At 46.0% G+C, this 22448-nt stretch overlaps 1 protein-coding gene across 1 annotated transcript in view; it reads left to right on the forward strand.

Moving 5' to 3' along the window:
- The window catches only part of SLC25A13 (solute carrier family 25 member 13), a 199801-nt gene that overhangs the window by 145893 nt on the left and 31460 nt on the right, over positions 1-22448 (forward strand). The window contains exon 13 of the mRNA XM_075558386.1: positions 974-1054. Within this exon, the coding sequence (XP_075414501.1) occupies positions 974-1054 (81 nt within the window). The remainder of the gene's footprint in view (positions 1-973; positions 1055-22448) is intronic.

Genomic DNA, 22448 nt, shown 5'->3' on the forward strand with positions numbered 1-22448 from the left:
CCGAGAACTAGAAGGGTGAGGCTCATCGAGCCATTTATCCCTCTGCCCTTCAGTTAATCCCACATGTGTTTATCGGCCAGGTTGGCACAATAAACTCTATCTCAATCACACATGCCACTGTCATTTGGACTTTATGGTAAAGGTATATTCTGTACATCTCCCAAAGCCTGTATGAAAGATTGAGGTTCACCTTGAAATTGGATCCTTCGCCAGCTAGTTCATGGACAGCATCTTTGCTATTGTTGTTTCCTCACTGCCTAGCTTGTGCCTGACAGATGGTAAGTCTTTTACATTTATAAAAAAGGGCATGATGTCCCACAATATTTAACTTCAGTTTTACTTTGGTGTTTGTCATTTTTTGTTTTTTTCTGCCATTCTGTTTTTGGGGCCATGGAACATGTATCTGCCCAAAACATATGGATGTTCTTTAAAACCACTTGTTACCCATGCCATTTTGAGAATTTATACTTAATTATTTAAAGCTATTAACAGTCTTTGAGAATCCTTAAAAATTTTTTAGATATTGAATCCCTACTTGAAGCTGGACAATCTGTTCAGCCAAATTGACCGCGGTGATGAGTGCTGTGGGAGATGGCCTAGGTAGAGGGCTTGAACGTGTTGTTAAAATCAAACCTGGGCACAGACCCTTTGCCCTTAAACATGCTTTTAGTCCATTGTCAATATATCTTTGTTAATGATGCCAGATTTCGTTTTTTTGGTTGATAAGCCAGGGATCCATTTGTCTTCCTGAAATATCAGGAATGCGGGTAAAACGTGTATCCCTTTTAAGAACTGCCAGCCTGCTGTTACGAGTACTTCTCAAATTCAGATTTTAAGATCTGTTGATGTGTTCCCTGTGTGATTATTCCAACCGACTGGCAGGGGGAAAAAGACAACACAGTCACAGGTGTATATTTACATGTTTCATGACTTTGTATATATTCATCAGCTTCTGTAAATATTTTTCTTCAAGGTGAATGATTTTGTGAGAGATAAGTGCATGCGCAAGGATGGTTCGGTCCCACTTGCAGCAGAGATCCTTGCTGGAGGCTGTGTAAGTACCTTTTGCCGATCACGACTTGTAAAGGCTCGCTTCACTTGCATACCACCCTCCCTTGGTGAACACGTATGGACTAAGGTTTCTGTTTAACCACAGATCCTGAACAAGGGCAGAGCCTGCTAGGCCGCCTTGGCCTTTCATAGACAGGCGACCCGTTGCTGAGCCGGTAGGGTAAAAGTTTCCCATCTTACTGCCTGTCCAGCCATGCCTGTTGAAGTCACCATTGCTTGTGGCTGGTCCTGCACTTGATGTCATTGTGGCAGGAATGTTTGGCCGTTGAACACTCTTTGCTGGCCTTTGCTACCATGAACTTTATTGTACTTTCCCTCGCTCTTCATGGCATCCCCCTGCTGGGTCGGACGTCCAACTGTGCCCCGTGCAGCCAGCAGCCATTGCTCTCTGCTTTGCTTTAGTTCCCAAGAGGCAGCAGCTCTTCGAGCTTCCCCGGGCTTCTGGGAGGAGGCGGCTGGGTGCGCTCAGCATTGCCAATAAGACTGTTTCTGTAGGTGGGTAGACCGCTTGCATCTTGTTCTCACACTCAGCAAAACATTGTGTGTCTTTTTGCCCCGTGCATACTGGTTTGTTCATGTGAATGTACATGCTTCGGTCAGCGAAGCTCCTAGGCAAAGGCTGGTGCTAATTAAAGATAAGGCTGGCTAAATAAGCAGGCTTTGATCACTGGAGCAAGGAGAGGGAGCCTCAGAAGGTTTACGGCAAGATGGAATGAAATGAGTGCGGCGTTTCCTTCGAACGTTTGAGGCCCCTGTGTGGCACTCCGTGTACTTCTCTTCGGACAGCAAGGGTGAGGCCGCATGTTTAAAATCTCCTTGTTCTGTGCCGAAAATGGGATTCATAACGTGATGTTTCTTGCTTGCTTCTGGCAAGTCGGAGTGGAGAAGCTGGGCACATACCTAGTCATGACTGAATGTGTGCGGAAAGGGCATATTGTCCTACCCCACGTTGCATGGCGGTTCCTTGAAGGTAGCAGCTGCTGAGAAGCCTTCGCTTCTGGAAGTTGTTGAGCTGGCCGGGATTCGGCTCCTGGCTGACTCTCCTTCCGTTTGATCACTCACCTGTCGTGGGAGCCCCTTGTTCTGTAGCTCCAGCGCCGTGCAGGGCGGGGAAGGGAGCCTTTCATGCTCTCAGTAACAGGGCTCATGATAGTAACAAGAATACATGTTAGTGGTAAGTGCTTTTTTTGGTAACAAATAGTCATTTAAAACCGCTCTCTTGCTTCCATGTGAGTCACTGCGTTTTCTCCCCTTTGCGTGGGTCATTTTCTGGGTTACACTCCCCTCGTCCTTCGGGCGACTGCAGGGCCCGGCCAAGCAGCTGGTGTAAGGTCACCGAGTTTCCGTGGATGCGGTGCTTGAGTTTTGTTTTGCTGTATGGCAGATTGAAACGTGCTGTGAAGACATGATTATATATCTCTGTAAAACATGAAAATGTGAAATCAATTATGCGATACTACTCAAGATTTTGGCAATAATCCTGGCGCGGTGCCTTGAGCTTTATTTTCTCTTTCCTGAAAGCACTCCGCCGGCGTGTGCACCTGGGTGCCAAGGAGCTTGGTCGCGGCACGTACTGTCTACCGTAGGTGGTCTTGTTTGCTCATATGTGCCGCCCATTTCAAACACAAAGCACGGGTTGGCATCAGAAGTGGTGCCTAGACACTGTAAAGAGGTGTAGCACTTCTGCAAACCTGACCTAAACACAGGCTTAAAATTGGAGCCACTTGGGCTTTGCAGCTACTTAAAATATCTCCGAGATGAGGTGTGCCATCCTTCATCTCAGAGGCGGTAGACAGTTGCTTCTGGGTGTTTCAAGTCCCCTGTTTTGGATCCCGTTCCTGTCCCCACCCCCACCCCCACGTCCAGTCCTTGCTCTGAGGAAGAGCTTATGGTCCCTGAATTGATTCTGTAAACAGCAAACAACCCAGGCTCCTGGAGAGCTCCGGAGTAGCGTGATGGGTAATTTCATTTTCGTGGGGGCGGTGGCTTAGAAAACAGCCCTGCCACTCTCTGCAGGCAGTTCCCCCACATCAGTGGCTGCCACATGCCTTAGAAAGCCACTGAGGGTGCCGCCAGCTCTGCTGTCTGGTCGGGAGACAAAGGGTCTTGGAACATTGGGTCACACGAGCGGTGCCACTCCTTGGTCCACCCAAGCACTGCTAAGCAATGACTTCTACGTCCACGGGGAGCTCGCCAAGCTTCATTATGACGGAGAATTGCTACACATGACTGCCTTTTCCACTTGTAACCAAAGCTTCTCAACCTTTTGAACAAAGCCTTTTCTGTTGTGTAGTCTGTTTTTGGTAAAAACAATGCAGGGAAGGGATTGCCTCATCATTTAGGTAAGACTTCTCAGTTTCTAGTCCTCCTCATTTTGTTTGCATAAAATATGATAATGAATTTAGAGGAAAAAAATCATTGACACTTAAAGGAATAGAATCAATCCCATCCCTGGATTTATTGTTTTTATGATACAGTAAGATCTGCAAGTGACCAGAACTAATGAAAACAAGCTCGCTGCCACCCAGTTGATTCCGAATCCTAGTGGCCCTATAGGATCAAGTAGAATCGCCCCCTGAGGGTCTCTGAGACTGTAACTCGTCATGGGAGGAGAAAGCCCCATCTTTCATGCTTAGGACAGCTCCTGGATATGAACAACCGACCTTGCCATTAGCAGTCCAGCAGGTCACCCACTATGCTACAAGAGTTCCTTTTTGGCACCTAGCGGTAGCCCTATACTCAGCCCAGTCAAGACGAAACTATACGGCAAAATGGGGGATATAAACTCTGGCTCTGAAGGATTTTCTACGGTTTATTTTTTCTTTCCTCCAAGACTTGTTTACACTCTATTCTGTGAGCCAGAGCCAGCTCGATGGCCGTGGAAAGTGTGCAAACCAAGCTAATCATTGCAGGCGTTCTGACAGAGCCCAAGACTCTCAGGCATCACCTTGAAGATTATCTGCATAGACATACATGTACTACATACTTTCTTCTCTCTGTTTCTTTCCATTCGTCCCCTTATCTGCCCAAGCTCATTTTCTGTCGGGGAACATGATCGAGGACCACTGTGTTCCCATTTTCTTCAAATCTGATGCATGTATGTATGTTCTCCGTGTATGTCAGTGCCATGGCTTCCTTGCTGCTGCATTCAGAACATACAGCATAGGGCATGCCTTCTGCTTTATACACTGAAGTTCCTAATTCAACAAAATCGGTGTTTATTGACTGCCTTCAAAGTGGACAAGCCGGTTGAATCTCACGGGGTCTGGGCTCTTTAACCTTTGCTCCTTTGATCTTAGGAAGGTCATCAAGATAAGAAAATACAAGTAGGCCTCTGATTAGTTTCAAGGAAGAAGTATACATGTGATGATTAACTTGCTTGGTATGAAAATAAATTTAATTTGAAATTAGATTATATTTAATAGAAAAAAGTCAAAAGATGAAATGCTTGTAAAGCTCTTATTTAGTAAAAGTTAAATATATGCCAAGAGTAAATAACAACGTGTATTAACTTTTGGAAAGAGAGACATGCTTCTTGAATTTCAGGCCTTTGATAATGAGTACATGTTGTTAATATAGAATGCTCATATATATGTATCAAATCTGTTATATATATACATACACATGTGTGTTTGTACATATATCTAATATTTATGGGACTTACTTATTTTGATTGGAAAGAATAATTGATTTGGCCACGTCCTTGGTTCTGAAAGGGACTGATAAGAATATCACAGTTGAGAAAACTGGGAATGAAGATCACTTTTAACTAATTTTCCTTGCAGATAAGTATGACTGATCCTATTGTATGGGTTTTCAATAATTTGGTGATTCTTGTGTTCATGATATTTTTGTGCTTCCTTGTATAGCCAAGATCAGGTATTTTCAAAGCAAGTGTTTTAGACAAACAGAAAGATGTGAATACCCACATGCCTGCAATCTAGCTAAGCTATCGGACTTGAAAGATGCAGCTGCGGCCCTCATGTACCTGTGTTCAAGTTGCATTGCCTTCGTTTTTCTCCCAGGACGGGGCATTGTCCTGAATTTAGTGTCTTTCAATCTATGAATACCTTCAGACTCTTTATTATATATGAATATGTCCCCAAAGAAACTCTGGGCGGGGTGGGGGTGGGGTGCTATGGGATAGGCATTGAGCTGCTAACTAAACTACAAGGTTGGCAGTTGAAACCCACCAGCCGCACGATTCTACACTCTCGCATAGGGTTGATATGTGTCAGAACAGACACATTGCCGTGGGTTGGGTTTGGGCTTTTGAACACGGAGGAGTACAAATGTTTAGTGTGGAATGTTTCCTTCTGCCCAGTGCCACAGAAACAACTCACGTGAGTCCCAGCTGCATGCCTTTGCTTTGTTTCGTTCTGTTTACCATCAGTGTAATTCATGTGCTTGGGTTGTCAGAAAAGAATAGTAAATGGGAGTGGGCCCCCGTATTCTCAGGGGTTGGCTTCAGGCTCTGTGTCACCCCATATCCCAATCCTTCAGATATTAAAGTCTGAGAATGCTCATATACCTTATTAGAAATAGTGTGTAATGTAGGCACGTCATTTTGTATGTGTGATGTCATCTTTAGAATGCCCATCATACCTGATAAGCACTAGGTAAGTAGCATTTCCCCTGCCTCACAGCCGTTGAAGAATTGCTCGGGCCACTTAGTTGCTTTTAAGGAGCGCTTCTACTTGCCCAGGATATTCTCAGTCGGTGACTGTTTGACTCTGCAGATACAGGACCACTGAACAGTGGGCACCTGTATTGTCAAATGAAGTGCTCTGACACAGATATAGGTGGCTGAAACAATGTATTCATTTAACCAAGTTTGGGGGATTTCTTTTCTGGGTGAAAGTAAATACCATGGGCTTATATTCTGATTGATGTGCGATCTGACTGATCCTGAGCATCTAAATTGCAGCATTCCCCACTGCCAGTCCCCATCTTCCTTATGTGCCTTCCTCCGCCTCTTTTTCCCCCTTCTCTTCCTCTCTCCCTAGCTCTGACCACTTTCAAGCAGATGCTACACGAGGGAGGTTCGAACGTTTTTAGGGAAATCCCATGATCTTTTAATTCCATTTTTTATCCACAAGCTGTAGATTGCCTAGAAATGAAAGGCTTGCAAAACCCCTGTCTTTGTCGGTTTTCGTCTGTGATGTGACCTGAGGGCCTCACTCTATGCATGGTCCCCAGCACCATGATTTTGTTTGTTAAAAGGGAAGAATTGGAACACTTCAGTGGACTTTGAAAGTAATTTTGAATCGTCACGGTTTATAGATGACAAGTCTGGTGACTGAGTCGTAGATGCCTCGTCTTTTGTGCGAGTCACCCACTTTCACAGTAACTCCGACAGTCACCCTTTCCTCCCAGCCAGACCGTCTGTGCTTCCAAATCAGAAAGGGGACTAAGGGTGGGGCTGACCATCATTTTGCAAAGTAAAAATGTTCCTTTTTAGACCTTGGATGTCTAACTTTGGAGAATTGAGTAGCAAGAGCACATTTATTTGTAAGATTAATTCTTTGGAACATCAATGTCATTAGTAATGAGACTAACTAGATTTAACAGGAGGCGGGTTGTTTTGCTGGAAAGATGATAGTTTGGGGCCCCATGACCTTCACCTACCATGACCTTCACAACACTGCTGCAACAATGTTGTGGGAAGGTAATATCCTCCTTGCCTTCTAAATTGATTGCTGTGTCATAGCCCATCCCATATCTTCATCAAGAGTAGGTTCTGATCCTAGGGTAGGTTCTGAACTCGGCACCATGCCTGCTCTCCATTGCTTCCTGCGGTGTTGTTCAAAGGCTGGAGCCAGTTCCGACTCAGCAGCTCTGTGTACAGCAGAGCAAAACACCACCTGGCCTTACACCATCCATACAATGTCGTTCTGTGTGAGCCCATTGCTGCAGGCACTGTGTCGCTCCATCCTCGCGGCCCTTCCACTTTAACAAGCAGGGTACCCTTTCCTAGGGAGCGATCCCTACTGATACCATGTGCAAAGAATGGGAACCAATTCCACCACCCTTGCTTACAAAGAACACTCTGGCTATATTTCTTTCGAGACCATGCTGTGTTTGATGTTATTAAAGAAAACCTAGCTCGCTGCCATTGAGTGGGTGCTAACACACAGCAGCCCCCTAAGTTCGGGTAGAGCTGCCTCTGTGAGTTTCTGAGATGAACTCTTTAGGGAGCAGAAGCCCTGTCTTTCTCCCTGGGAGGGCCTGGTGGTTTCTCACTGCTGCCCTTGCAGATTGCAGCCCCATGCATAACCGTGCAGCGCCAGCGGGCAGGAATCAACGGACGTTGGCCAGCGCATCATGGTTGACCATAAGGGTGTTCAAGAACGGAAACAGAAGACTATCGAGAAATCGAGGCAAGGCGGCCCTTTTCCCCGCATAAGCTTCTTGGTCTCCCTGCCACCAACATCTTGGCCTTTCTGTGCACGACTCCTCGCTCCATGGCTCTTTCATTTTCTTCTTTGTGGTGTCAGTTTTCCCAAGAACTCTCTTCTGGTGCTTGCTGGCCACCTGACCTTTCTTTCTGCAGAATGACCTGTCAGCTCTTTTCGTCCCTTCTGCCGGACCCAGGGCTTCCGTTTGGTTTCCGAGTTTGTTTTTTCATGTAACTGCCAAGAGGAAATTGGATTGGCACACCCGTTTTTGTTGGCCCAGCCGTTGAATAGCCTGGGATCATGACCCTGCCCAGATGCCAGTGGCGTTCCTTAACCACTCCATTGGTTGCAGCCATCTGTAAAATGTGCACGTCCTCATTGGACCACTTTGTTTTCTGCTGGAATTCTGTACTATCCCCTGAGTACTCGTGCGTATACTTCTGTCATGAAATATCCCCCAAGCCGTATTCTTTCTCATTTAACTTGAAATCTCTTGAGGTTCCAGACCCCATCATATCAAACCAAGAAGGGATTTTTCTCACAATATGACCACGTCTGCTCTGGCAATCAGAGCTGGTGAGGTCGATTGCCTGAAGTGGGTTTGAGTTCTGCTTTTGAGATCTAACTCTTCCCAGGACAACCTTGTGGCAACACAGCCTCCCAATCTAGTTTCTGGAAGGCAAGAGTTTTGTTATTTCAGTGCACAAGGCCCTGTGCACGTACCCAGCTATTGCCGTTCCACCTGCAGACTGACGTGAGACTCGGCCACTGATTGAATTTCTATGAAATTGTGCCTTTGTGACATGTCAAGTGGCTGAGATTTATTATGTATCATACTGATGCTATGGGAATAAGGTTATTTATAATGCTTATGTTTTATAATCCATTTATAGTGTAATGAAAAATCTAATGACTACATTAGAAAGCTACATTGCTTTCTGAATTTATGGTCGTTATTATTTGGAATGATTCTCTGAGCAATTTGTGTGTGTGTGTGTGTGTGTGTGTGTGTGCCCTCAAAATTTTAAGATTATTGTACTTTTTCTAAAATTTGTGCTTACATTTTACCCCTAGCGTCCTGCTCTTAATGACTCTTAAGACTCAAAAATTATATCAGTTTTTATGTCTGATCTCCTCTTTTGTCCGAAAAACTCATGATTTGCTATTTCAGAAGATCTTTCTTTATAATGCCCTTCTGACATTTTATATAGATCTATAAGCTTTACCTTGGGAAGGGTAAATATTTACTAAATGGAGACAACTCTAAACTCCCATGTCTCCTCGTAACAGCTCGGCGTCTAATGGGAGAAATGCTGAAACAATTCTTATTGAATGTGTAAGTCCTTGGTTCGGAGGTTTTGGTGATGTGGGAAGATATGAATTTGTAAAGGAAGGCTGGTCACTTTGTCAAGGTAACATCAATTGGGACAAGTGGGCAATGGGAAGACTGACAGCAGGGATTGAGGGAGGGAGGGGCCTTGCTGTGTGCAGGAACTGCTGGACTTCAGTGGATAACAGTAACTATCCCTGTATTTCCAGCATGTTTCACAGGAAACTTTTCCATGAATGCCCAGTGACTGAGCCAACCCTTTGAAAGGTTACTATTTCATTTGATTTAGCTGTTACATGAAATTACCTCCCGGTATATCCAGAACCTTAAGAACAGGGTAAAGATAAGCAATATGGAACCATGCGTATACCTATTGCTTATGTTTTTAACAGAAAATATTTGATCGAATGGTTCACATGTGACATAGTCACCCAGGAACACAAAGGAATCAGGCAGAGGAGGCTTTTCAAAAGGAGCTGATGGATAGCCAAACATGTGGGCCATGGCCTTGTCTACATTTGGAGATTTCTAGAAGCTGAGGCAGTAGCTGGCTTCACTCCAGGTTGCCCAGTCCGGTGGGGGAGGCGCGGTGGCGCGGGAAGGAGGGAGGGAAGGAGGTCTGTGGAGCGGCTGCAACTAAGGCCTGGCCCCTCAATGACTTATCCTCCCTGTTTGTGTCACCGAGACGCTCTCTCGCCCAAACTTCTTGGGCTCAGGTTAAAACTGAAAGAAAGAGGAAATTATATGGTGAGAGAATGCAACCCTGACACACACCTTTCCCGATTTTAAACTGTTCGGTATTGCTTTTTGTTGTCCGCACAACTGCCTCTTGATCCATGTACAAGTTTGGAGTGAGCACAGTGAAGTGTTCTGGGATTCCCATTCTTCTCAAGGCCCTCCCCAGTTTACCACGGTCTACATTGTCGAATGCCTGTGCACAGTCGATGGAACACAGTGAATGCCTTCCTGGAACTCTCCGCTTTGAGCCAGCTGACACCAGCAGTGACACCCCTTACTCCGGGTCCTCTTCTGAGTCCGGCCTGAGCTTCTGGCAGTTGCCTTTCAGTGTACTGCTGCAACCATCGTTGCAACATTTGACCAGTGTGTGATATCAGTGAATCGTCACCTTTCTTGGAATGGGCACAAACATGAATTTATGCCAGTCAGTGGGCCAGGTGGCTGTCTTCCAAATTTCCCGGCATGGAAGAGCGAGTGCTTGCGGTGCTTCCTCAGCTTTCTGGAGCAATTCAGTTGGTATTTCATCACTTCCTGGAGCCTTGTTTTTGGCGAATGCATTCAGTGCAGTGTGAACTTCTTCCTGCAGCACCACTGATGCTCGCTCACGTGTTACCTCCTGAAATAGTGGAATGTCGACTAGTTCTTTCTGGCACCATGACTTTGTGTATTCCGTCCATCTTCTCTTGAGGCTTCCTGCGTCATCCAGTGTTAGCCCGTGGAATCTTTCAGCAGTGCAGTTGGAAGCGTGGGTTTTTCCTTGAGTTCTTTCGGCTTCTGATTTGCTGAGCGTGTTCTCCCTTTTGGGTTTCTGATTCTACATCTGTGCGCATTGTCTTACCGTGAACGCTGTCTTCTCCAGCTGCCCTTTGACATTTCTATTCAACTCCTTGACTTCATCCATTCTTCCCTTTGCTTTAGCTACTGTTTGGGTAAGAGCAAGCTTTAGAGCCTCTTCTGACATGCACCTTAATCTTGTCTCTCTTTCCTGTCTTTTTAATGACTTCTTGCTTTCTTCATCTGCGAAAATCATCAGAGAAGCTGGATTATATGGAGAAGACTGTGGCATCATGATTGGGAGGGAGGCTTTTAAAAACGTGTGGTATGCAGATGACATAAACTAGCTTGCTGAAAGTGAGGAGGAACTGAAGATGAAGATCAAGGATTGTCACTCCAACATAAATTACAAGTCAATGTTAAAAATCCTCACAACTGAGCCAATAGGTAATATAATGATAATTAGAGAAAATGTTGCAGTTGTCAAGGATTTGGTATTACTAGGGTCCACAATCAGTACTCATGGAAGCAACAGTTCAGGTGTTGCAGTAGGTAAATCTGCACACGTCTTCTTTGGTGTATTGAAGAGCAAGGATATTACTTGGAGGACTAAGGACCACCTAACCCAAGGCATCATATGCGTGTGAAAGTTGGACATTGAGTATGGAAGACCGTGGAAGAATGGATGCATTTGACTTGTGGTGCTGGAGAAAAATAGTGAAAGTCCCGTGGACTGCTAAAAGGACAAACCGATGTGTCTTGGAAGAAGTCCGGCCAGAGTGCTCCGTAGAGGCAAATGTGGCAAGGCTTCATGTTACATGTTGTGGCCACATTGTCAGAGGAGGCCAGTCCCTGGAGAAGGACATCATGCTTGGTAAAGTGGAGGGAGGGCGAAAAAGTGGAAGGCCCTTGATGAGGTGGATTGACCCAGTGGCTGCAGGAAATGGGCTCAGGCATAGGAATTGTAAAGATGGCAGAGAGCCAGGCCGGGTTGCCTTCTGTTGTGCATAGGGTCACTATGAGTCCGAGCCGAATCAGTAGCACCTAACAATTATGTAGCAACAATTCATAGGAATTCTTCGGTATGACCTGCCTGGTTATGGACTGCCTCTTTGTTGTTATCTTTGGTTGTCATCAGTTCCACACGTGGAGTCCCTCGTGTGCACAGTAGAGCTGCTCCATGGGCTTTTCAAGGCTGCATGACCTTTTGGAAGTAGATCACCACGCATGCCCCTCTGGAGGCGTCTCTGGGAGCGGTCCATACCCCAACCTTTCAGCTAGTCGTAGATGAGTACTTAACCCTTTGTGCCATCTGGGGACTCCTCGGGGCTGGAGGGGGGTCATTAGTGTATTAGGGTCAGGTCTGACACTCATGCTGTTGCTGACCTAGTCATTCCCTCCCATGTCCTCCATGTCCCTCTTTGGGAAAGTCTCAGAGTTGATTGATGCAGTGCACTGCAAATCTTGGGCCATCCCCCTAAGTTCCCAATAGAAAGGGAAGGGGTTTATTATGATATGAAAACATGAAGAAAGATGGTCACAGCTTTCATACCGTTAGGTGCTTTAGACAGTGAAGGTCTGTAAATCATTAAACGATTCTGGTAAAAGTAGTCAAAATAGACATACAGAGCAGGCAGGGCTGAAATGTTAACATATTTGACAGGTCTGTAACTTAATTGCTTTTTAATGTCAGTCAAAGGCATTCCACTCTGGTTTCTTGGCCAGGCTTCTATAGGCTTATTAAAACTCTATGAAGTTGAAAATGTGAAACTTAATAGTTGTAAAACATGTAAGCAGAATAGCCTTTTTTCTACTTTTCCTTTGTGGTTAAGAAATTACTAATAGAACATTTCAATGTTCCTTCTGTCTCAACAACAAGTAAGTGTTAAGAATCTACTTTATTCTCTCTTTATAGTTGTGAGTCTAATTACAGCATGTTTCAATTAAGGGAAGATTAATTTGCACATTGAATCAAAAGGGATGCTTCCTATTCTGCTTTATGTTTAGACACTGGTTCGTGGCCACCTTATGTAACAGAGAATGAAGCATGGCCAAGTCCTGTGTCATCTTCACCATCACCTGCATATGATAGAAGACCCCCCTGCAGCTACTGGGGTCTACTGACCCTCTGTTTTACCGCACATGAGCTCTCCAGGACTGGATACCTCCTGAAGATCGTTCACACAAGTCCGTTAGACATTGTTCTAATCCTCAGAAAGTCAATGCCACCGAGTTGATTCTGACTCTTCGTGACCCTGCTTATTATTGCCAAGGTGTAGATCTTTATGGAATCATAAAGAAAACTTCATCTTTCTGCCTCAGAATAGTTGGTGGGGAGCCCTAGTGGCATTCATGGTAACCTCAAGGTCAGTGGTTCCAACCCACCAGCTACTCCTCAGAAGAAAAGTTAGGCTGTCTGGCCTTGCAGAGATTGACAGACTTGGAAGCTCTAGATCTAGGGTCACGACGAGTCAGAATCGGCTAGACGGCAGTGCATTTTCTCGATTTTAATCTCTAGAAGCCGATCATTTGGCCCTTCGATCTAGTCTGCCTTTAAGATGTGCATTTAGCTTGACCGCCTCGCTAGGCTTGAGAAAAAGGTCTTTCCGCCACGTGCACTGAGGAGCCCGGTTCCTGGCTGAAGCTGGGTGACGATGGGGCGTATAAGGGAGAGGGCCTGCCGCACCCCCTTCAGAGCTGCAGGAAGTGCGTGGCCTCGTGCTGCCTCACGTCTGTCATCTTCACTGTGGGGTCGCCACATGCTGTCTTCAGAGCTTACCCGCAGCAGGTGACGGTTATTGGGCAGGGTCTTTTAACTGCCCCTCTGCAGCTGTGTGCTGATGATCTGTTTCTACCTCCAGTCCTTAGAGCTGGTGAAAATGGGCGAGTTTCATATTAAATTATCTCACAGGTCTGCTTGGACTGCGTTTAAATACAAAGTGGAGTGAGTTAGAGGGTGGAAGTGGAAAGTATGTTGAAGCTTCAGTTTTCTAAGAAATCTTTGTTTTTCAGTGTATTCACATATCAAATGTCGGCATCACTTCAGCATTAATTTTATTTTATATAGGTCATTAGACATTTACTAATGTAAACTGTATTTGTAGTTATAATTTTATTTGTATCCAAATAATGAAAATCATATATTTTGATTCTCGTTTTTAAAAAATTCATATTCCATAACTTCATATTAATCTATTTTTGACACATAAGTACACATTTTAGAATGTCAGTGTGCAATTAGATATTCTTAGCACATGTCATTTGTGAAAAGCACTTTAAATCTAAGTACATTCAATTGAGCATAATTAAAATATCAAGATACACATTCTTCATATACATTTTGCCACTTAATTTTTTAAGTAGCTATAAGTATCTACCATGTGAATTCAAATTAAAGTAAGGTGATTAAACTACAGTGAAATTTAATGCTTTTAGTTTAAAATGTAGCAGAATTCACACTATGTTGAACACAAAAAAATACATTGGTATGTTTTTGGTGGACATCAGGCTGATGACCGAGTTTGCGTCTTTTTTTTTTTAAGGCTAAGTCTTCTCCACACGGTCTCAAGGGTGTGGCTTAGATGGTTTGAGGGTGGTGAGAGAAGGAAACACATTTTTGATCTCCGGAGTTCTTTTGACCTGACCCGTCAGCAGGAGTGCCACCTGTGCTTTCTCAGGTGGCACGGAAGCTGTGGAGAAAGGTTTCGTCCGTCGCAGTGGCAGGGTCACGGGGTCCGATTCGGGGAACTGGCGCAGAGCTGTTGAGCTGGTCATTTTGACACCGTATGTCATCCGCGGTGCTTCCTGCCATGCCTCAGGGAACACACCACCTGTTGGAAAGTCCTTGAAACACATGTGGCTTCAAAACCGGCACAGGGCCACTTCGAGTCAGAAGCCACGCAATGGCTGGGGATTTGTTCTCCTTGTTTGTTTGTTTGTTTATTCCATAATTCTTGGACTTAAACTATGTTAAGATTATTTTAGTGAAAGTCACCATGCTTGGACCACGTTGAGAATTGAGGCAAGCCATCAGGGTCATGGGTTCTGGTGTTGGCTGTCCAACTATTTGATTTCCTGACATTTTTGCTTTCAAAAACACCCAGGTTGATAAAGGGGACTTTTAAAAAGTTTGTGGAGAAATTAAGAGATAATAGTTTTCCCAAGAACTTTTTGTAGCCCCCTCACAGTACTTTCCACACACGTACAATTTTAACCTATTCAGATTTTACCTGTGCCGAATTAGAAATGTCAGCAGGGAAGTAAAACGTGTCACGTTAGACCATGAGCAGAACGTAGGTGGCAAGATTGTGAGGCAGGGGAGGGAAAGCCAAGCTTATAGACCCCTCTGGGTACAGAGCACCCGAAGCTCCCATGTCAGCCTCTTTACAGACTCTCTTCGCTCAGGGACGACAGCTTTTAAGATGGAAGACCCAATCCTGTCCCTGACAACAGTTTAAAAATCCCTCTGGAGCAATAAGTATCTTTTTACAACCAAATGAAATCACCATTTTCCGAAGACTATCCTTTAAAATTGTGCTTCAGAGCCCCATGTACGTATCCAGTGAGCCGCTGTGTTTATCCGTCGAGCAAATCTGAAGGCGCCGGTCCCTAACTTTGCCTGAGCAGCCCATCGGGACCCTAGTGCTGCTTTTGCGAGCTCTGAGTGACGGAGCCCCAGGGCACAACGGTTCGGCATCCGACTGCCGGCCTCCAGGTCAGCAGTTGGAATCCACGCAGTGGCTCTGTGCAAGAAGGACCTGGTGATCCACGTCTTGAAAAATGGCAGCCTAGAAAGCACTTGGGGGTAGGGATCTTTAAGTCCTCCGCATCCACTTTCAGGCCTGTTTGCTGGCTTTCCTACCTCACTTCTCCTTTTGTCTTTGCAGCTTTCTGACAGGAAACGTTAGCCATTTCACCTTCTTTTTTTCTGGAGACTCCCTTTCTTGCCTTTGGTGCCTGGATCTCTGTATGTGCTGCTTTTACAGTGGAGTTCTTCCCCCCTGGGCTTTCTCTTTGTCCCCTGTCCCAGCTGCTGCTCTCAATGAGCATGTCTGTAGTAGAAGTCATCTGTGTCCAGGTCGCTGACTCCCAGCTGGCTGTCCTGTGACACCTGTGGAACCCCCAGGTCCCTGCCCATTGATACTCCTCAGCCAAGCCTCATTGATCTGTGACAGTCTTCTCCCTCTTCATCCCCTCCTCACTACCAATGTAATTGTTCAAATCCTGGTCCTTATTATGGCTCATCTAGGCTGCTAAAACCCTAATTGTCATCCTTGCCTCGGGGCTCTTTCTAATTAATAGAGCCCTCCCCTTATTTCCCAGCCCTATACACACACACTTTCCTCTCCTCGTCCCCCCACCCCCGCCCGCCCAGGTCCCAGCCTCATTCTTAAGGGTGTTTTCAGGCTACCCCCTTCCATACCACTTTCTTGCCATCGAAAATGAATTGCCTTGGCCAGTTCCTTGGAAAGTGTTAAGTAAGGGCTCTGACTTCCAGTTGGAGTACTTTTTAATCCCAACTCCCTGTCCTAGTTTTCTGACCTCAGGCAAATTAGTTACCCACACACCCAGTGTGCTTGCTTGTAAAACTCTGATGATATCAAATCTATTATAGAGCCCAGATAATGGTATTGTGAGGATCAAATGAGAATATTTTGCCTAGCCCTTGCCCAGTGTCTGGTACATAATAAGCACCGGGTGTATCGCTGGTTAATGCCATTGATATTTTCATAGCCATCATCCTCACTAAAGCCTTGATCGTGTCAGATGCAGTTCGGGCTCTATTACCCGTGTAAGTGGAGCAGTCCCTTGTCACTGTGCCTTTGCTCCATTTTCTCCCTCAATTACCCGGATCCTAATTGCCTCAGTGGCCCTGCACTTCAGTGCCCCTCCCCTCCCCTCCATCCCAGCCTGGAGCTCTTGCCCTCCTTTGAAATGCGTGCAATTTGTCTGAACCTAAGTTCTTACATGTTGTAATTGGCTTTTCTCATGTGCCATTTTCTGTATCTGTGAGGCGCATAGTTAATTGAACTTGGTGGAGAGTCCCTTCCTCTGGTAGCAGCTGGGTATGTTGCTTTAATCTTTCCGCGCCTCAATTTCCTCTTATGTAAATGCTGAAAAAAAATTACCTCACAGGTAGGGAAAAAAAGGTATCTGATCTAGGCAAAGCACTATCCTGGCAGCCTAATGAACATGTATGACTCCCATTGCTTGCTTCAGGAGCTCTGGTGGCACAGCAGTTAAGCGCTCAGTGGCTCACCCAGAGGTTAGTGATGAGAACCGCTGTACCCCCTGCAGGAGAATGGTGTGACGCTACAGTCGGCCCCTCTGTCCTACAGCCGCCCCACAAAGCAGAATCAGCCAGACGGCACTGGGTTTCGGGGTTCCTTACGGCAAGCTCCTTGAGAAGGGGACGCCTCCTCTCTCACTCATCTCGTGTTTCTCGTATTCCCTAGGAGAAACGTTGAATAATTGCTTATGAATCCTTGCTGCCTGAACACAGCGCAGGAGCTATGACAGCGTCGCAGGCGGGCATCTGGAAGAGGTGCACGTGCCTCTTTAGAGGGATCCGGGTCTTAAGTGGTCAGTAAGAGCTCAGAGAAGCCAGTGTCCCCGTTTTGAATACATGATAGCACACTGAGCCAGGTCTCGTGTGGAAAATCCGCCCCTGCCCTGCTTGCCACTGATTCTCAGAAATCCGAGGAAAATGATTGATGTGTGTGTGCGTGCACATGCGCGCGCACACACAGGCGCCGCCACCCCCACCCCCCACACACACACACAAAAAGAGAGCCAGTCTCTTCACACTCAGAGCTCCCTGAGTGATGAGGGATGCAACGGCCTTGAGCACAATCGGTGTCCCTGTGCTTTGTCTGTGGCTTCCACTGCCTTTGATCTCTGCAGACGAGGCACGGGCGTGAGGTGCTGGGAATGGATCCTGGCCTGGGTGTCAGGCGAGCAGAGGCAGGGTTCTGCTCAGCGACTGAGCTGTGCTGCTGCCCAGGCACCGTGCGTCTGATGATAAGCATCTTCCCTTGGTGCCTCGGAGTCGCTCGTTTCTTTGCAGCTTGACTCCAAAGGACCAGATCCATCCCGGGCATCTCTGCGATGCGCCACGTTGAACCTGTAGGCTCCGGGTTTGTAAGCCCACCAGAGGTAGACAGGTGCGGCATTAGTGTTTCTTCTCTGTTTTTCCCTCATGCTTCTGCTTCCTGCAGCTCACTCAAAAGGATTTTGCTTCCTCCTTAGTCACTCGAACTCAAAGAATTCATCTCTATGGATGGACTTGGAGGGAATCGCATATATAAGTTCTCCTCCACCTGCATAAAATAGGAACAACTTTGGTGGCAAGATCGAGACACAGTGATTCTGTGCCTAAACATGAAACCACTGGCCAATGGTGCTGCTTAAATGTGTATAAAAAATTGTAGTAAGGATACACATAAATCATAGAAAAGGCAGCTTGCAGTTACTCTTGGAAGCAGTTTGGGAAACGAGACTAGATATTCAGTAGAAAGGGCAGCTAGCAGTAGCCTTTTGGAGCAAAGTGGTTGAATTAAAGGAATCTCACGGATGGTGCCGTGAGCGCAGCAGTCCCCACCTGTGACAGGACGTTGTAATTGCACAGACGGCTTGTTAAAGAGCAGACGCGTAAATTCCGGTTTAGTGTCTCTGGAGTGGGACCCATACATCCCGGCTTCCGAGAAGCTCCGCCAGCGATCCTAGCACACAGCCAGGGAAGAGAGCCATCGGTTTGGGAGAACAGAGAGATACACCCATTTGTTTGCTTGAACCATTTACGTCTTGAACATGGTACTGACTGCTTTCCATTGACCATCTCTCTGATCCTGATCACGAGGGAGGGGGTTTTAAAATAAGGGGGCAGCGGGTGGGTCTTTATGCTCCCTGCTCACCTTTTTCCTGAGCCACGATTGCCCCTACTCAGAGGACTAAGACTGTAGGAGCCTTGTTCACGCTTCAGAAAGAGAGGTGAGGTGCATGTTGATTGTCGCCCATTCAACCCTTCGGTGGGGGTGGTCTTACCCACGTTGGGGCTTCTTAAAAATCAGCCTGCAGGCAAATCCACTCCAGTGCCTCGCAGCAGTTCGTCCTCATAACATGATTTTGAAATTTCGGATTGTTTCACTCAGTTTTGTTAGATGTTGGTATTTTCCTTTCGATGGGAGAAGGGTTCTAGTCCTTGGTCCAGGTGCACACTGTTGACCTGACTTCTAAATCTGACTCTGCCCCAGGCATGTGAACTCTGCCAGCCTCAGAGAACTCTCCCCATGGGGAGAATTCTTCTGATAAATGGAAGAAGTGGGTACAAACCCACCAAAAGCACAAGTGCTCTAGGCAGGAAGGCAGTGGGATCTGCCCATGAACCTGCAGGTTGCGGCTGTACTCGTGACCATCAAGTCTGTGCCAACTCATAGTTACCCTATGTGACAAGGTAGAACTCCCCCTATGGGTATCCAAGACTGTAACACTTCATGAGAGTAGACAGCTCCATCTTTCTTCAGAGAAGCAACTGGTGGTTTTGAACTGCTGACCTAGAAATCACAGCCCGACTCATAACCACTGTACCACAGCAATAAACAGTGGGAGCCAAATGCCTTCACTGGACCCGAAGAACCCACTCCTGCCACCTGGGTGTGGTCTGTACTCTATTTCCTACTTCAGACGAGCCTTAGCTGGCTCTCTCCCTGCACCGGGTCAGATAGTTCAGCTTAGCTCAATAGAAGTCTCTAGAATGGAACAGGCCAAGACTGGTGGAACAGGTGAAGAAGGAGCCTGTGGTAGTCCAGAGAACACTTGTTCTCTTAGCAGTTTTAATAGAGAAGGGGAGAGCCCTTGTATGTTTTTAAGAGTACGTGTGTCATGATTTAAGGTATCCAACTAGTAAAAATGGAAAATTAAACTTTCTCCATGGCTCAAGACAACGCCAAATATGATAATGCAATGTGCAAGGTCCTAGAATTAGGAAACCAAGGAACAAGAGCAGTTTCAGTTCTGAAATTCAAAGGACTCGAGGAAAAATTTAAGTCACATTACAATTTTGAAAGATTCTATAGGCAAAATATTGATTGATGCAGGACGCATCAAGAGAAGACGGAAAGAATACGCAGAGTTACTGTACCAGAAAAAACTAGTCGGCATTCCACCATTTCAGAAAGTAGCATATGAGCAAGAACCAACGGTGCTGAAGAAAGAAGTTCAAGCCACACTGAGTGCTTTAACCAAAAATAAGGGTCCAGGAATCGATGAATAACTATCAAAAACTGAAGAAGCACGGAAGCCTTCATTCCTCTCTGCCAAGAAATTTGGAAGCCAGCTATCTGGCCAACCGATGGGCCGAGATTCCTATTTGTGCTCATTCCAAAGAAAGGTGACCCAACGGAATGCTCAAACTAGAGGATGATACCATCGACAGAACACACAAGTAAAATTTTGCTGGAGATCATCCAACAAACGGTGGCAGCAACCTATCGACAGGGGACTGACTACCAGAAGTTCTGGCTGGATTCAGAAGAGGACACGGAACAAGGAATAAGATCATTGCTGATGTCAGATGGATATTGTCTCAAAGCACAGAATACCAGATTGATTTTTGCGTGCGTCTCATTGTGCGAAGGCATTCGATTATGTGGCTCCTGAGAAGGATGGGAATTCCAGAACACTTCCTGTGCCCATCCAGAACTCGTACGTGGATCAGGAGGCAGTTGTGCAAACAGAACAAGGGCATGCTACGTGGGTTAAAATGAGGAAAGGTGGGCGTCAGGGTTGTGTCCTCTCAGCATACTTGTTCAGTCTACATGTTGAGCAAACCATCAAAGAAGCGGGGTGACATGACGAAGAGGGTGGCATCAGGACTGTGAAAAAGAGGACGGTCCTCGGCAAAACGGGCTGACCAGTGGCTGCGTCACACATAAGAACCCGTGGGAGCGCGGCGCAGGGCCGGGCGGGGTTTGTTCGACGTAAGGCCATGAGTTGAAACCGACTGACAGTACCTAACGAACACTGCTAAAAATTGCACGGACGCTTCCCCCCTCCATCCTGCTTCTGCGCAAATAGAGATACACCAATGTGGTGCCATTAACGTGGTGGGAGTGCATTTCCACCCCCTCATCCTTAAAGCAAAAGTTTTCTGGATGGATCATGTACTAATCCTAGGAAGAGAGACACTCTTGTGTAAGTTATCTAACATACATAACATTGTTGGCGGGAACATGCAACAATGAAAACAGCCTCTACCGACTGACTCTGAATCAAATTGGTTGCTTGGTGCCATCTGGCTGCTGTGAAACAAGGACCCCGTGCATGGCCCTGCTCCATCCTCACATTGGTCCTTCGCCTGAGCCCACTGTTGGAGCCACCACGTCAGTCCATCTCAGCAGGGGCCTTCCTCTGTTTATGCCACCCCTCCCCCTTACCAAGCGTGCTGTCCTTCTCCAGGGACTGGTCTCTCCAGACCCCATGTCCAAAGTGTGTAGGACAAAGTCGTGTCCTCCTCGCCTCTCTGGAGCACTCTGGCCTTGATGCTTCCAATACAAATGGGCCACTTTGTGTGTTCCTGGTCTTGGTGCTTCCAATACAGGTGGGCCACTTTGTGTGTTCCGCATCCCTGGCACTTTCACTGTTCTTCTCCAGCAACACATTTCAAATGCACCCATTCTTCCACCGTCTTCCTTAGTCAAGCTCCAATTTTCACACGCATGTGATGCAATACAGAGGCGCATGGCTTGGGTCAGGCGCACCTCAGTCCTCTAAGTAACATCCTTGCTCTTCAGTACCCCAAAGTGGTCTCGTGCAGCCCATCTATTGTAAGGCCTCTTTTGACCCCTTGATGTCCAAAGTATGGGAGCTAAAGTCTCACCACTCTTGCCTCTAGAGAGCATCCTTGACTTCTTTGGAAAGAGATGTGCTTGTTCTTTCGGCAGTCCATGGTACTTTCTGTATTCTTCTCCAGCTCCGTAACTCCAATGCACCGATTCACTAGTCCGCTTCCTTATTCTGTGTCTGGCTTTCACGTGCCTGGGAGGCAAGTGAAAAGAGCACCGCTTGGGTCAAGCACACTTTGTCTTCAAAGCAGCATCCCTGCTTACCCAGTGCAATGCATGATTTGATCGCTTGACTGCTGCTTTCCATGGGCATTGATTGTGAATCCGTGCAAGACAAAATCCTTGACAACTGCAATCTTTTCCCCATTTATCATGAGTTACCTATTGGTCCGGGTGAAGATTTCAGTTATTTCCCCAGAGTGTATCATTGCTTGCACAGTGCATTGCATGAATAGACTCAAATGCGTTCGGTCCTTGTTATGCCACTCTTTGGGAGCCTTAGTAGAGCTATGGGATAAGCATTGGACCGCCAAGGGCACCTGTTCAAATACACCCATCACTCCGTAGGGGAAAGATAAGACTGTCTGCGCCCATAAAGATTTACGTTCTTGGAAATCAAAGCAGCAACTCTCCTCTCTGGAGTTGCTTTGAGTTTGCAGCAGCTTGATGACTAGGTTTGGTTTGGAGGGTGCTTATTACTATTGAACATTTGTGTTATTTCTAAGTTTTTATTCCCAGATATTGTAAAGAATGCTATTAAAAGAAAAAAAAGTCCTGGTAGCTAGTTTTAATTCCTAAAGGCCATTTTGTAACATTAGCATTCGCTCATGAGATCAGGAAATCTAGCATGTAGTTTTTGGTGATACTGACCTAGGTTGTACCTAGTACCGTGATGGCATCGCCTGAGCTGTAAACTGTAAGCATCTGTGGACTAGCTCTGAATGTTCTGAGCTGCACTCTGCTGACCTTGGTTTAGCTACAAACCTGTGTGTGTTTCAGTAACAAGGAATAACCAGTTGGAGTAAGAAAGAATTTAATTGCACATTATAAATAGAGGCTTAACTTCAAAATAGCTAGCTTAAAATTTCCCCCATAGTGCACTTCAAAGATTTCCACTGATGATCTCGGAGGCGTGGCACCCAGCCATCGCTGGAATGAAATAACACAAGTTGTTCAAAGTTTGGGCCATAATTGATTTAATGCATATCGTTCCTACTCGAACATCCCTTTTATCTTATATGAGAAGAGTAGTTCTATACCACATACTATGTAAATAAAATTACAAAAATATATAAC

The sequence above is a fragment of the Tenrec ecaudatus genome, chromosome 9 (genome assembly GCF_050624435.1).
Source record: "Tenrec ecaudatus isolate mTenEca1 chromosome 9, mTenEca1.hap1, whole genome shotgun sequence".
Classification (NCBI taxonomy): Eukaryota; Metazoa; Chordata; class Mammalia; order Afrosoricida; family Tenrecidae; genus Tenrec; species Tenrec ecaudatus.